Source organism: Lepisosteus platostomus, chromosome 9 (assembly GCF_059453375.1).
Source record: "Lepisosteus platostomus isolate fLepPlt1 chromosome 9, fLepPlt1.hap1, whole genome shotgun sequence".
Lineage (NCBI taxonomy): Eukaryota > Metazoa > Chordata > Actinopteri > Semionotiformes > Lepisosteidae > Lepisosteus > Lepisosteus platostomus.
In genome coordinates, this window is record NC_142619.1 from 48,758,864 (window position 1) to 48,775,236 (window position 16,373).

At 39.0% G+C, this 16,373-nt stretch overlaps 1 protein-coding gene across 1 annotated transcript; it reads left to right on the top strand.

The window, feature by feature from the left end:
• Positions 1–60: 60 nt before the first annotated feature.
• ankrd16 (ankyrin repeat domain 16) lies at positions 61–16,248 on the top strand. The gene is made up of 7 exons (XM_088645388.1): positions 61–921; positions 3,008–3,228; positions 4,381–4,423; positions 4,935–5,043; positions 6,356–6,517; positions 9,802–9,880; positions 11,923–16,248. Exons 1-7 carry the CDS (start codon positions 584–586, stop codon positions 12,099–12,101), a joined length of 1,131 nt encoding a protein of 376 aa, XP_088501514.1. The 5' UTR covers positions 61–583; the 3' UTR covers positions 12,102–16,248.
• The last annotated feature ends 125 nt before the right edge of the window (positions 16,249–16,373 follow it).

Consider the following 16,373-nt stretch of genomic DNA (forward strand, 5'->3'; position numbering starts at 1 on the left):
CGTTTTCCTTGTTTTACCCGCCTTCCTTGACGTAGTAATGTCGTACTTACGGCATGGCTTTTGCTGCGCCGATCAAACGGTTTAGCTTGGGAGAAAAAATACGTTTTGTTGGAAAACTGGAAGATACATCCAAATGCGATATTCATTTTTGGATCTATAGCTGTTAGTAATTGCATTGTGGTGAAGACGCTTTTCTGCTCGAAGTGCTATTTCGTATAGTAAAACTATCAGTGTATAACGCAGGGATATTTTTTGTTGACCCGGCTTGTAACTCAACTAGCCAGCCTCTGAACTGCAATGTATCTAAAATAGTCGTATTACGATAGGCAATGAAAAGATGAAATAAGCATTTTTAACTTACCTTTTCTGGGTGACATGCTAGCATACACGCCGTGCAGCAATCAAGAACTAACAAACTGGAATTTACAAAAGCGGAAATGTCCCATGTGCAATTTTATTTTTTCCAGTGAGTTACATTATCACAAGGGGAAAAATAGATGTTAAAGTTCGTATAATCACAAATTTGTATTTTAACAATAGATGCACCTTGCCAATAAACTAGTTGATTGACTTTTATTACAATATGGGGGAGGAAGATACACTCAAATACCTGGTCAAGTTAACGCAAGAGGGACAATTGTCTCTAATCAGAAAGGTTTTAAGTGAAAAGGAGAACATTCGGAATTTGATCAAAAAGAAACATTTCGGAAAATCTGGAGACACGTTGCTACATTATGCTGCTAGACACGGTCACCTGGAAGTCTTAAAGTTTTTAATGGAAGACACCGGTTTGGACATAGAGCTTCATAACAGCGATTATAAGACGGCTCTGCACGAAGCGGCGTCAATGAGTCACAGGGAATGCGTGGTGTATCTCATTGCGAAAGGGGCGAATATAGACCGTTTAAAGAAGGCAGATTGGTAAGACTTTGATTAATGATGAATCAGGTCGTACAACCACAGTTTGTATTATTGTTGCAAATGCCAACCTGCAGCTCCTTCAGCAAATCACCCGTAATGGCTACATGGACGCACAGTTTTCATTGTGTTCGGCATACTGCAGTACTTGGACATAATACAGTACACTGCATACACTCTGGACACATAGCAGCTCTATTTATATTGAGTTTTGTCTGAGTTTATTTTATTCAATGTCTATTGCATTATCTATTATTATGTAACCTTATTTTTGTGATTTTTATCTCCCCCGGTGAGCTCGTAGAAAAGACATTTCATTGCCAGTAAATACTGCTACATGCTGTATTGATGTGCATTTGATAAATAAACCTTGATGATTTTTTAGCACTTACATGAATTTTGATTGAAGGTGCAAGTAGGATCACTCTCTGCATACAGCCTGACAATTCATCATGTCAGAGTAAGTAGTGAAGATGAATAGTGAATGACGTAATTTGGGAGACTTTTTTAACTAGTGATGTATATTGAAGACAAACACCAGTAGCGTTTACAGGTTCTTTTCAGAAAAAAGGACCAGTGGAGACGCGGTTCACAAACCAAGCACTAGCTTTATTCATTAACAACCACACAAAAGCAAACATAGGATATACACGCACATGAGGAGACTGACGGAACACGTACACATCCTTAGGGTGGTAATTACTTAACAACACGCTATACTTTTATAAGACTACACAGGGCACTAGAACTACTAGGACATTATTTACACAGGTAGGGTCAGCCGCTGGTCATCGTGCTGACCCTCAGACTCTCCCCGGCTACCACTCCCAGCATGCCCAGCGGTACTACGAGCGCCTAGGGGCGCTTCCTCCTCACCACCAGGCGAGGGCGTTACACACCACTTACAGAGAGACTATATATCGATACAAAACAGGTTTAGTCACACCCGAAGAGGGCTCATCAGAGATTTAATCTTTACTTGTTCCTAACTAAAACAGTTCTAACTTTTAAAAAATGTTATAGCTAAATGGCTGTTAAAAGTAGCCTACATTTTGTTAAACAAACCTATACGGTCTTGTTATATGTTTAAAACATGATGAAATGAGAAATTAGTCCATAGTTGTCCACCAGGGGGCTTCCTGAAGAATAACCGCAAACCCCTTGCTGTTCCGGTTTAGAAAAATAACAAGAGTACGACACTTCTGTATTTACCTTCCAGAAACCAAACTGAACAAATCTGGTACATGAAGAAAACCTGGAGTCTGCTCGACTCTTAATCTCTCATTCTGAATATCCAGCAATGTGTGCACAATGCCCCCTTAACATTTAACATAAAGACCCGAGCCCCGGATTCGTAATTTGCTCAGGCTGTAAGAACTGATCCACGCTGTTAGCATCTGCCCCTTGGCATTAATAACATGAGTTATTAGTATGCAAGAATTAGCATACAGGCTTGCGTTCATGGTAATAAATAGAATTTCAAGTTCAAAGAGCACCTGATGATTCTTTGTTTTTTTTTATTCTAAACTAAAGTAGAAGTTACTTATTGTCTGTGGTGTCCATTTGGCAATGCCAAGTCTAGTCAATGTGGCTGATTAGTACAGGCCTTTTCTATTCACAGAAACTGCTGCAAATGTGTACTCAAAAACACATTCTTGTCAAGTGGTTCTTTTTTATTATTTCAGCCCACAGCACCAATAAGACAAGTCAGTGATGCAGTTCTCACGAGTAGCACTTCACACTCAGTTGGTGAGCCACATGCAGTAGGTCACCCTTGTGTAGCATCATGTAGATGATATTCTTGCCTCAAGGTCATGCGAATCCAGCAGTGCCGAATTGTGCAACACCATTGCGAATCCCATTCACAAAGCTGTGCTCCAAATGGGCACATTTACTTGTTGGATCACGTAGAAACCTGATTGAAATGTGTTTTGCCTTAAAAAAATATCAGATCAAGAATTATTTACCCACCAAAAATCTTAAAACCTGTGTAAATGTGGGACATTCTACAGTATGTTAATATGTTTGTAATCCAAATTATAGTCCCTTTTAAGAATTTAACACATCGTTAGTTTTTCTCTCCTTGCAGGACGCCTCTCATGATGGCCTGTACAAGGAGAAACCTTGATGTTATCAAAGAATTGATTGAAAATGGAGCAAAGCCAGCGCTGAAGAACAAAGATGGTTGGAACTCTTTCCACATTGCATGCCGAGAAGGAGATCCCTGGGTCATACAGTACCTGTTGGACACCTGCCCAGGAGTGTGGAAGACAGAGAGCAAGACTCTCAGAACTCCACTGCACACTGCAGGTAAATCAGGAATGAACAGATCTGTCTTCTCAAATTTATCTTCTTCATAGGCATGAGTACAAAGACGGTTTTATGCAGTACCTAAAAGATTGACAATAAAGAATTGTGTATTATTAGATGGGGATAATTTTAGCCAAAATGCCCTATCTATGGATCTTGTTGTTGTCCAATAAGTAGTTATCCTAATGTGTTAAGTCTACAGCTCTTGGTGTAATGTATTCCAAATGAATTATTTCATCCTGCGCTAAGTATCTATATTCTTTTTAAAGAGTGTAATAGAATTATTCATTATTCAAAGTAAATTAAAAATAGATCAAAGATTAAGACTGTTAAAGGGGGAGAAAAGGGGAATGAGAGTGATAAGATCAGCTGGGGGTGATCTTATCACTGTCCTAATGGTAGTTGTCTAAAGATAAGTTGTATATATTATATATCTTTAGACAGCTACCATTAGGACAGTGGTATATATTACATAAACAAAAAATATTGATCATCTGTATACTAAAATCTAATTCTATTGCTGGAGGCAAACAGCAGCTTGCAAAAAAAATCAGAAAAGTGAGAACTGCCAAAACAAACAGCTAAGCCTGGAAAAATACAGATGATGTCACGCTGCTCGGGGTAATCAATGCATGTAAGTCCCTGTAAGTACTGAAAGGCAGGCACAAATTCAGAAACCGTCAGTGTGTGAAATGTTCATGAATCAGAGGATTTCACTGTTGCCGAAATTAAGCTGCTGTATGCAATATAGCATCTAGGAAGGGGAATAAATTGATATGAATGTCTTGAAAATTATAGTTCAATAATCTCTGAGCTTTGGTTTTGAAAATTGTACATCTGTTAAACAAACCCTATTTATGACGTCTGCATTGGAAACAAAGGCAGAGTTGGATAGCAGAGCTAACAGAGGTCAGAAAGTTAAAAGCTGAGGTCAGGTGGATATCAGTAGATATAAGAAAGTACTGTAAATTAAATCTGTTAAATGTGTTCCCTAAAGCTGATGTGTTCTAAATAGCAAAGGTATCACAGTTTGTCTTATTTGTGCCTCCAAAAGCATTTTTTTTCAGAATGCATTGGAATTATGAATTCCATTATGAATGGAATAACAGAATTATTCTGGATTTATTTTAAAGTCCTACTTTTTCTTTCTAGCAATGCATGGATGTGACGAGGTTGTTAATTTACTGCTCGACAGGTAAGTTTGATAACTGATTGCTCACATTTTGAATACAGACAAACAAGCCTATGAATTTCAAAACAGATTGTGTTAAGGTCTTCCAAAGTTAGCACTGCTTATGCAGGGCAGTGACATGGGTGAGGTTAGTAGGCCAAACAGAGAAAAACAATGTGATTTCTGTGCCAGGAACAGCAATGTGATGACAAAGAACATAATGCTGAATTGTGTAATATGTGATCCTGTTTATTCAGTAATACTGAGTAACAGGATAGCTGAATTAAATAAATTAACATGAAACATGATCTGAGCTGCTGTATTATATTAAACCAATTTTTCTGAACATCATACAATATTTTACAAGCTGGTTGATAATGGAGGCTAATGATGGCGGGGGTATCAGCCATTTCTGTGTATGACTGTTAACGGAATCAATTACTTAATATCAAGTGATTTAAGAGTAGTACTGTAGTTTGCATTTTCATCTATTGTTTTGTATGGGCATATTTGTAACTGTAGCATTCATTTTCAGATGCAATTATGAACCTGACTACAGAGACAGCTGTGGAGTGACTCCTTTTATGGATGCTGTAAGAAATGGTCACATTTCAATCGCAAAAAGCTTGATGGAAAAACACCAGGTAGGTGATTAGAGAACCTGTTTTTCCAGCTTACTCACCTTGCTTGCAGATTTAGGTAGATAGTGCCTTTTATGAGATTTATTTTATAATTTGTCACTTTATGGCTGGAATTTTTGGTTTTGTTTAAAATAGTCTTCATATATTGTAGGAATGCTGTATTTCATAAAAAAATAACTTGTTAACTGTTTATGGAACAATAGATACAAGCAACGGGTCATACTGTAGCTAGAGAACAGCTACACTCCCTTTCCAAAGTAACACCGGAAAGCCTGAAAGACACATTAAATTAGAATTTATATTAACTTTGTTTATGCATTGTAACACAAGACCTCCAAGTGAAAAATAAATGCTCAAATGTTCTGAAATGTAATCACAAATGAAAGCCTAGAAAATAGGATCCCTTTGCATTCTGTTGTGGCCAAGCAGAGACTCCAGGCTGTGCACGTCTACTGGTAGTGCATAAAATGAACAGTTCAAGTAGGAAGCTGTGTCAGCATGCGTAGGCTACAGAGGACACACACCTGAAAGGCGCACACACCCGAGGAAGGCTCCACAGCCGAAAAGTTGTTTCTTTTCCTCTCTTTTCAGCATGGAATAAACCTTTACTTGTTCCTTTCCATAAAATAAACACCCATCCACCCATTTTCTAACCTCTTCATCCAATTCGAGGGGGAACTGGAGCCCGTTTACCAGCAAGCAACGGTTGCAAGGACAATCCATCGTGAAGGAGACAGAGACGCACACGCAAATACAGCTCATACTCCCACACCAGGCCACTTGTACCAGAAACCAAAGATGTGGTGCATTAGGTCTACTCAGCTAGATGTCTTAAGATATCTACTCAGATAGATGTCTTAAGAAGGCCAGGTCCATTCTCAAGGACCCCAGTCATCCCAGTCACAAACCGTTTTCCCTCCTACCGTCCGGTAAACGGTACCGAAGCATTCGGACCAAGTCTTACAGACTACGGAACAGCTTCTACCTCCAGGCAATAAGACTGCAAAATAGCCAACCTGCAGCTCCTTTAGGAAATCACCTGTAATGGCTACATGGACATTCAGCATAACCACACTACTTGTATATATTGCATACACCATGGACACATAGCAGCTCTACTCATATTGAGGTTTATTCAATTTCTATTACACCTATTATTATGTAACCTTATTTTCGTAACCTCAATTTTGTGATTTTTGTGAGCTCGCAGAAAAGACATTTCATTGCCAGCAACTACTGCTGCACGCTGTATTGTTGTGCATTTGATAAATTAACTTTGATTTGATTTGGTTTTCTTTGTATTTGTGATTATTAGGCCTCTTTCACAGCTGTGGATAACCTGGGAGCTCAGCCCTTACACCAGGCAGCAGTCACTGCTCAGGAAGATGCACTGCGCTTCCTTGTCGAGGACCTGGGGGTGAATGTGAATGAAAAAGCCACTGACATCAAGCTGACAGCTCTGCACTATGCTGCAAAGGTGAGCGCCTTTCATATTTCTACCACTTTAAAGAAAAACCTTTACAATAAGGTGTCATTCTAGGGCTCCATCTGTCATGATGAGTTGCAAGCAGGTTACTGAAGCAAGTATCCAACCTTTACATACATTAAATATAAGTAACCCAAACTGAAGCTTGACAGAGCAGCTTGTTCCAGATTTCCACAGTCCTTGGTGCAAAAGAGTGCCTCCTATTCTCAGTTTGTGCACTTCTTTGTAGTTTCCACTTCAGGCCGCCGATTTATATTTCACTGACGTTTCCGACAGTGTCAGCTGACTGTCAGTGGCTTTGAAGACTTTGAATACTTGGTCAGGTCTCCATGTTCTCTTCACCATTCATTACAAAAATGTTCAGTTGTTTTAGGGGTTTCCAGTCCTGTTCCTGAAGGTTCAGCATGTTTGTGGGTTATCTAGGTCTGCTTAAAATGAACAGCATCAGAACTGGTCTGATTAAAGCCAATAATCGGACCAATTCACAACCCTTGTTTACTAATTTCCAGATATCGACTCCCCAACTCCAAAACCAACAGATTTAAGTTCTGATTCATACCTTTTTTTTCTTCTGTCCATCTGTACACCAACACTGCTGCTGTAAAACACTCCAAAAAATCCAAACACTGGATTTTTTTATTGAACTATTTTACTCCGTGCTTCCTTTCTCCATATATTTATCCTCAGTGATCCATTAAACCATTTTGTCCATTGCGTTTTATCCTTCAGTTTACTTGCAGGATGCATGTATTCTTGCTTTAAGCAGACCAGATTTAAATTATTTCCGCTCAGTGGAAATAATTACTGATACTGATTTCATATCTCTCTTATCCAATTGTGTTTTTCATAAACATATTCTTGCTCGTAACCCGTTTTTATTAAATTGTACACTTTTGTTTTGGACTTGACCAAGAGCATTTTCTTCAAATCATACCAAATTATGATCACAGTTCCCCTGTGGTTTGCTTATCCCTGTATGCCTTGCTCTATCTTGTTTGAAGAGATGGTATCAATACTAACTTTCATGTACAGTTTGTTCTCTGACAAACTGAGTAGGATAGTAAACATTAGTCATGGCTCTTTTATTTACAGCTGTTGACATACTGTACTCATTGGTTATTCCCAGTCTTTGTGAGGTAAATTTACTTATGTAAAAGACTTGGGTGTTTATGTTGACGTAGCATTTACCTGTTCTAGACAATGTAGGGAAGCATTTAAAAAGTGGAACCTACTGTACATGCTTGGGCATTTAAAATTGAGACCAGGGTGGGTTTCTTTACCCAAACGATTGAGCAGATACCCTGATAAAAACTGATTTGAGATCCTTGGATCAATTAACTACTCATTTCAAAACGTTTGAATGGTTTCTTCTTGTTTTTATAACTTTTCTTGTGTTTCTAATTAAAATCTACCATGATAAATGCTTATGACATGTGCATGAAGTTGTTAGTAGTTACTCCTAATGCTACACCTTTTGATTTTTTTTCTACATCTGATTCATGCATTTTGAGATCCATGATTTATTTAGGTTAATTTTGTGTGCCTGAATGCTCTTTGATTGTGTAGTGTTACACCTCCAACTCTTTCAGCTTTCCTCTTTCTCCATAATGATGTTTATCCACCAATATCTTCCACCCTCTCTTGGCCGTGTTTTTGATTTTCTTTTCTTAAAACTTCTGACATTTAGGTTTGTTTTTCTTTTGCGTTCCGATTTCAAGAAAAAAAATTATAAGGCCCTGGTGATTATCTGTCTGTAATGGACTGTTGAGTTTGGTATATGTATGGTGATTTGATGTTATTAGAGGACGTGTAATGTATACTGCTTGTTTTAACAATGGTTGAGTCCATAATATTAGTATGATAGGTTTTGTACATATTTTAAAAATAAATAAGCTTCCTGTTATTTTTGTAAAATGTGAAATTGTTTTTAAGCATTTGTTATGGCCCTGAACATTCATTTCCTGTAAATAATGTGTAAGTTTGATTTCAAATCTTAAACAGTACTGTAAGTTTTAGCTATCTCAAAACACATTCTTTTTATGTTCCTTGTCTTAAACCGTCTTGTCAATTTGACATTTCCTGATGTAGGTCTTGACTGCATAACGCTGATTATTGCTTAGCTTAAATATTTTACGCAGAAATATCAGTTCCTTGACTGTAAATCTTTGACTTAATATACCATTATTTGGTAACCTTGTAACTAACCTATAGCAGAATGGTCATTCAGATATAAAGTGGAATAAACTCTTATTTTACGCAAATTCTGTTTACAGTAAAACAATACATTTAAATTGCAGTTTGCACCTTAACCACAGATTAGTGCTGAAACTCACTGAAGATAGAGTGTAGATGTAGAACAAGAAAATTTATATCTGTTTAACTAAATAGTTTTAAGTCTCGGTAATAGTGGAAAATTACCTACTCTACTTCTTCTTTTTCAAACAGTATTATTCCGTTCTTGCAGTAGCAACTTTAGACAACCGCACCAAGAGGTTTCATTTCCTTTATTTATTTTAAACAAATATTTGACAAAACGTGGTGGGTTGAGAACTCCATATACAAAAGGCCTTTGCTGATCTGCAAAGAAAACCCAGCCTGTGCAGGGCCTGCACTTCGTGTTTCACCCTGCTCAACAATCCCAATCTGAAAGAGGAAAGGGCTCTTCTGCCCTTCGGCCTCTCTTCCTGATCATATCTTGGGAGTCAGCTATGACCCCTCACATTCATTTCATTGGTGACCTGACACTCGATATAGACCTTTGTATGAAATATGCAGTAGCCAGTGATCTTAGCAATTAGCATTTCTGGTCTTTGAGGTCACTCCTGTGAAGTGCAGGCTGAGCTTTGTCACCCAGGTGTCACGGGTTCGAGCCTGGGCCACATCACTAGCCAGCTATGAAGGGGATTCCATTCTACGGTGGTACACTGTTCACTCAGTACCACTGGGAGTAAGGTTGGGATGAGGCCTACCGGGCTGTCTCAACTCCCATTCGAACAGAGACTCCTACAACTTCGCAGGATCTCATTGACTTTAATTCATTGAGTGAAGGATGTGCCTTCCCTCCAGCTGGCACTGAATCTTTCCCCGGAGCACTGTGTAACTCTCATCTTCTGACAAGCTATAAGATAAATGGCTGAACTGGTGGGCGGGTCAGAGGTGGAGGTGGAGGTGTGTGTGTGTGCTTCATTGTAAGCAGAGGTGTAAAAATACTATTGGTGATTCCAAGTAGGGTCGGTCTCTAAACGTTAAAAAAAATTTAAACCTTTTATTTACAGGAGGGTCATAGCAATGCGATAAAGACACTGATTTCATTAGGAGCTGACCTCCTAGCTAAGGATGCAAAGGGAAGATCAGGTAAGTAGACTTTTTTTTTCCCCAAAATTGATAGTGCATGTGGACATGTGAGCAAGCAGCATTTGGCCTGTATCATTTCCCTCTTTTCCCACAATCAATCACTCATGAGTCCTAAAACAAAAATGCAAAATGTTTAAAATGAGCTGAACTAATGTTTTTTTCTGATCCCATGTGGGGAATAAGTTTGCACCAAAATTCCCAAGGAAAAAGTAACCACTAATAGGTTGTATCAATTGTAGTATTTCAAAGTTTGCAGAATACTCTGGAAACAACTTTACATGTACGTTTTATTATTTTTACATAACAGTATTTTACTTTAACTGACTTTATTTCACACACTGTTGTATGTTTGTTTGTACTGCACTTGCCCATACAACACAGAATGGTGCTGTATGAGCGTTAGGGCAATACAGCTTATATTGAAATAGATTTTATGTTCATTCCTTAGTTTTTCATTCTTGTTTTTTATTTTTTATTAAATATCAAACATAGCAATATTCATTTCTGTTTAACTGAAAAAACGAATCGATAAAACATATAGAGTACTGTGCTGGAGTTACATAAATGTATGATAATTCTGTGTGCATTGGAAGAAGTCTAGAACACGGCTTTACTTAATGCTTTTAACTCCATTGGCTCTTGACTCTATAGTTTTGCACATAGTCTAATATGCAAAATTACTTGGGGGCGGAGCGGTGGCTCTGTGGCTAAGGATCTGTGCCTGTGGCTGGAAGGTTGCCGGTTCAAATCCTGCAGCCGGCAGAGGAATCCTACTCCGTTGGGCCCCTGAGCAAGGCCCTTAACCCCAACTGCTCCAGGGGCGCCGTACAATGGCAGACCCTGCGCTCTGACGCCAGGCTCTCTCCCTGTCTGTGTGTCTCATGGAGAGCAAGTTGGGGTATGCGAAAAGACAATTCCTAGTGCAAGAAATTGTAAAGGGTTAATAAAGTGATATTATTATTATTAATATAACGTATTCAGGGTGACAATCAACAGTGCATGAATGTATTGCCTAACTTCGGTTGTAGAAATGAACACTATAATGCCTCATCACAATCTGGACGTGAACTAAAGAATAAAAATCTTATAGAGTGGATAATTATCAATACTTGAGGCTTGAAATGAAATAAACCACACCATTACTCTTTAGTGAACAGAGGAGATGGATCACTCACATAATAGCTTCCCATTCAGTGAATCCCAACCACTTAATATCACATATTGTCTGAGTGATGGTCATTCAGAATCCTTCCATCACGCCATTACCCCTCCAGCACTCATCTTTGCCCCCTTGTGCATGTCCTCCAGCCCTGTCTTTCTGCAGGTTCTGTTTAGCTCCTTCATTTCCGGAAACAGACCTTCTTGAAGCATAGTGTCAGTCCTCCCCCACTCAACACTTTTTCCTTCAAATGCTTATTTTAACGAGCTGAAGCACTTTTTACCCCTTTACAACCTGTTTAAACGAAGATTTTACACCAGCCTTTAAAAAATGCTACACTTGGAATTTCACTTGGAGTCTCTTTTTCTAGTATTCTTTTAAGAAAACATAAAGCAGTATTCTTATATAACTAAGGTGAACAGGTGTGAGGGGCATTATTGTGCTTACTATACACATAACCTTAAAAATTGGTTTAAATAAAGGATTGGAACAAAGGTATATCCTGATTCCAACTGGAATTATTATCAGAATATTACTGGTTCATAAGAGACGTTCATGGACCATAAGACATATCCTGCAGCAGAAAAGCAATAATGATATAATTTCTTAAGTTTTGTTTATTCATTCTATCCTAAGAATTCTTTAAAACGTATCCTAGCATGGTCATGTAATCTTCATGTTATTGTGTGTGTATATTTCTCAGTAAAAGTATAAAGCTAAATTCTTGCTGGATCAACCCATCATTTTAGTTATTTCATTAAACTCATTTAAAAGGTAATGTTTACTTTTATTGTCCTTAAAAAAAAAAAGAATAAAAAGCAAGACACAAGACCTTATAAACTGAACTAGTCATGATGGTCGTTTTCTTTGTTTCTCATTCCAGTGCTACACATGGCTTGTGCCGGCCAGCATGCAGAGGCTGTGAGAATTATCTTGCAGGCAGGCTTGAGTGATACAGAAGACTCCTCTGGAACAACAGCAAAACATTTCATTAAGAAACCAGATGTGCTGAAAGTTTTTGAAGAGGTCCTTGGAGATCCTAATCAACCCAAACTTAACTAGGCACACATTGGGTTTTATTTTTTGGTATAGTGAATAAACTGCGGAAGAAGAAAACAAAGTAATCTTAGTTTGGGCTTTTCGAGTGACCCAAGCGGAAAAGAAACGTAGCTTGGGCCTTCTGAAAAGGAAAAGGCATCCGGCCAGGTGCAGGTTCTGCTCTGTCACTAGCTGATCGAGACCAGGATTTCCCACGCAGCAGAGCACACAAACTGAGCGCCAGGGAGACAGCGTGGGGTTAGTTTGCCAGGGCACTTTTGGCTCTCGGCAGCACATCAATCCTTTGCGGGCTCTCCAGCAATCAGCTCTGAACCTCCAGTTTGGGGCCATGGTGCCTGAAACAGGTTCAAATACCACTAGCTTGAAGTCAGAGGTGTCTGCCTGCACTTCTTCATTTTCCCCCTATGTGCGATGGTGATGGTTTGTACTGTAGATGCATGCCCAGACAAAAATAGCATACAAAGGGCTTTTTCAAACTGAGCATGTATAACAAAATAATTGGAGATTCTAAATCATTCTACAAAAAGAATCTTTGTTGCTTCGCTTTGACCTGGGAAAGTAAAAAGCAAAGACCAAAGCCAGGCAATCTCATAGTTTCTATGATATGCCAATCTCTGGTCATGTACCAAACCATCTGTTACAGAAGGCCCAGTATATTTGTAAAGGTGAAATATGTACTTAAAGTACAACAATGCTGAAGTAATGATAAGGAGGTGGGAAGCAGGAGAGAAGGAGTTTCACCACTTAGAGAACTGGAGGAGAGGTGAGAAGTCAAAGCCTCCAAATGAATTGAGAGCCCTAGAAGGAGACGAGTCTGTCGTTGAGAGCAGGGGGAAGGTGTGATCCTAGTTTCAGAAAAATGTTGGTTCCGGATATCTTTTTGCAATAAGAATTCCGAAACACCTGTGTGAGGACACAGACAGGAAGAAAAGATCGTGAAATGGGGAATTTGATCTTCACAGCTCTGACATGTTCCCTGAAAAGGTCTCCCAGTCTCCTTCCTGTCTCACCAATGTAAATAGCTGGGCATTTTCAGCACCAAATGCAGTCAGAAAAGAGGGTACCAGTAGAGGGGCCATCCTGTAAGACGGGGAAGTTCTCATAAATGGTCCTGGAAATAGAAAGGGTGTTAGGGTGGTATTATAACCTGCTAATAATGCACACTTTACAACCAATCTTAAACACGTTATGGAATAAGGTTTTCCAAAATGGAAGTAAGGGTACTTGTATAGAATGACAATGGTCTGGATTTAACATCAATACATAGTGATGTTTTAACATGATGATCAAATGTGTTAGTTGAGGGAGGAGCATTTTTCCTTGGGATAAGTCACTGAGCTCAACTCATGTGATTTAGTAACAACTCCAGGTGCTCAGTGTTTATCTGAGAAGAGTTAGCATTGCCAACACGAGTTAATCAAGGGTCTATGTAAACGGTCATTTAGAAAGATACAATTTTAATTAATGCATGAGGAGTAAAAGACATGACCGCGGCGCACTGGAAGATCACCTGTCTTTGACGTACAGTACATTTCCTGGAGAAAGGGATGTTCTGTTTCAGCAATCAGGAGAGTCATCCAGAAACACCAGGAATGTGGCTCTTTAGGCAATCTATCAGTGCATGTGTCTGATCCATCATTTTCAGACTTAAATGGCTAGAGAATGAGACCTTCCTGAAAGAAATATCTCTTGTTTCAGCAGAATGACTGCTTGCTGTTTGCATTGACAATGATCTACAGGTTCAGTGGTAACATTAACAAATGAGAGACAAATTTGCTGACTGCTGTTGGCTAGAGACCATTAGATGGGGTGGCAGAGAATGTGGCGGAGTGTTTTCTTCCCTGATGGAATTCCATCAGAGTTGATGGACAATGATGTGGATAAATTGTGATAAATGTTTTACTAACTGTTGCCTTGTTTTTGGAGTCAGTATGGTGGGCAGTGGAAGTGTGAGTGGAGGAATCTCCATTATTGCAAAAAAGCCCTTGGTACAGAATCTGTAGTACCCAAAAGATATTTGACAAATCCTTCAACTGACTGTTTCCTATTCCCGTAGCAGCCAATATGAAAGAGTCGCTATTCCTGCAGGACGATGTTTGGTTAGCCAGTGTTTGTGAGCTAGTTGCAGGTGTTAGAGGAGGAGTGGTAGACATCCCAGACCAGGGACTGAGCAGGTCTGCGCATTAACACTCGACTGCATGTAATCCTAAAGGAAGTTTTACTCAATATGAACTGTTTAATGTTTTAATTATGACAGTGCAATGGAAACGTATCATAGTTGTTAGAGCTCCAGTTTTATTCAAAATTAAATCCTTTAGACCTGAATGTTGTTTCTTTTGTGCATCAGGAGCCTGAGCTGATCATTGACAAGGCATGGTCTCTTACAGCACTGCCAATTCAAACCTTTAATACTTTAAACATCTCATAAAAACATAATACTTTTTAATTAACATGCTAATTAATGAGACTGCTTTTTGATTTTCAGTCTACATTATGATTTCAGTACTATACCAGTTCTTACTGTGTTCACATATATATATATTAATTTAGATTGACTTTATTGAACTGTATACAATAACATTATGTATCTTAGAAATACAGCAAGTATTTGTAGAGTGGACTCGGCAAATGAGCACAATTACAATTCAAGTATTTTCCACAAAAGTAACATTTCCAGAGATTACAAAAATGCAGAATGTTTAATAGCTTTTATTATAAGCGATTTACTTGCTTGATCCATATTATCTTGCATATCAGGAAAATAGTGGTCTTTATTTGCCTTTAGATTTACTGTAATTCAAATTCACAGTGAAGGTCTATATTTCGTTTTTTCAGAAAATGGTATCCGTGATCAGCCTATTAAATGAACTCATGCATTGAAATGAAGAGGAATGTGCTAAATAGTTTTGCAGTCAAGGCTATTGATGAGCCTTATCTAGTTTTAAGTGACATCTGTTAATTTAAGAAAGCTTTCCAAGTTGTAATGTTGCAATCTTCTGCACACATGGATGTGTTTTCTGCCACATGCAACTGTTTAATATATTCAAAAACACACACAAAAATGTTGACGGCTACTGTGGAAAGTGAAACTTTTGACATTTTGTAGACAAAGGGAACCAAGAGAACACATTCGGGAATAATGACTACACAAATCAGAGCGCACTACACTAGCTCAAATAACTAAGCAAAAATTCAACCAGCTCTCCTCTTGGAACTCGACAGTTATTTGACTTGAGATACTGTAGATCAGTGGATTGCTGTCTGGGGTGCAGGAACCCATGGGGTACCAAAAGGTCACTGGTAAATTCTAGCTACACCCACAGAAGACGCAAAGACATTCCACAGCTGATAGTATTATTTCTGTTAATCAAACTTCCATGACAGCTTGGAATGACCACCTGACATTTAAGACCTTAACAGTGTAAATTTGCCGTTGCTGTTATCATTGTAAGATGTTACGTGGATAGAAGAGATATAGAGTGTCACAGAGAGGAAAAATGGCTGTATTGATCTTAAGTTGCATTGAATGGCCAGCGTCTCTCTACAGTAAGTGTTGATGAACCTTGTTCTCTTTTTTTTCTTTGAATGGTTTTCTTCCATTCATTAATGGCCCTCCTAGCTCAGGCACTGGAAATTGGCACACCAATCAGAGGTGACGTTGGTTTGCAAAACAGGTTCATCTGTACCTGTGATCGGGGGGGGGGCTCTGGAACAGGGTGCGAATACACAATGCGTCGTTACACCTGGCCATCTGCGTACAGCCAGGTAATCAAGGAGCCATGAGCAGTTAGCTCGGCCCACAGCCAAGACCTCATCAGAACACCATCGTGTATTTCCAGTAGCCTTATTTACTGCCATCTCTTTGCAGAAAATGCCCAGCTATTGACTTTGGTGAGACAGGAAGGAGACTGGCAGACTGTTTCAGGGAGTCAGAGCTGAGGATCAAAGATCCCAGCCAGTATTTCTCCCAATTTCACCTCTAACAGCCATGATCATGCAGTGTTCTCCATCTGCATCCTCACAGAGGGGTTTAGAACTGCCAGACGCCCTCTCTCCCTAACACCTGAAGAAGACTCCACAGATGAAAAATTGTGTTTCTTTTCCTTTTGGTGTAGCATAAACATGGAATAAACAGGAAAAGTTATATTTACCCATTCCTCGTCGTCCGGTCACTTCCACCCCCCCGGGGATATGTCACAAGCCTGAGGAATTGCTGTGTTACGGGGTTACATTTGTGTGGAGGATTGAAATATTGTAATAAAATGGGATATTATA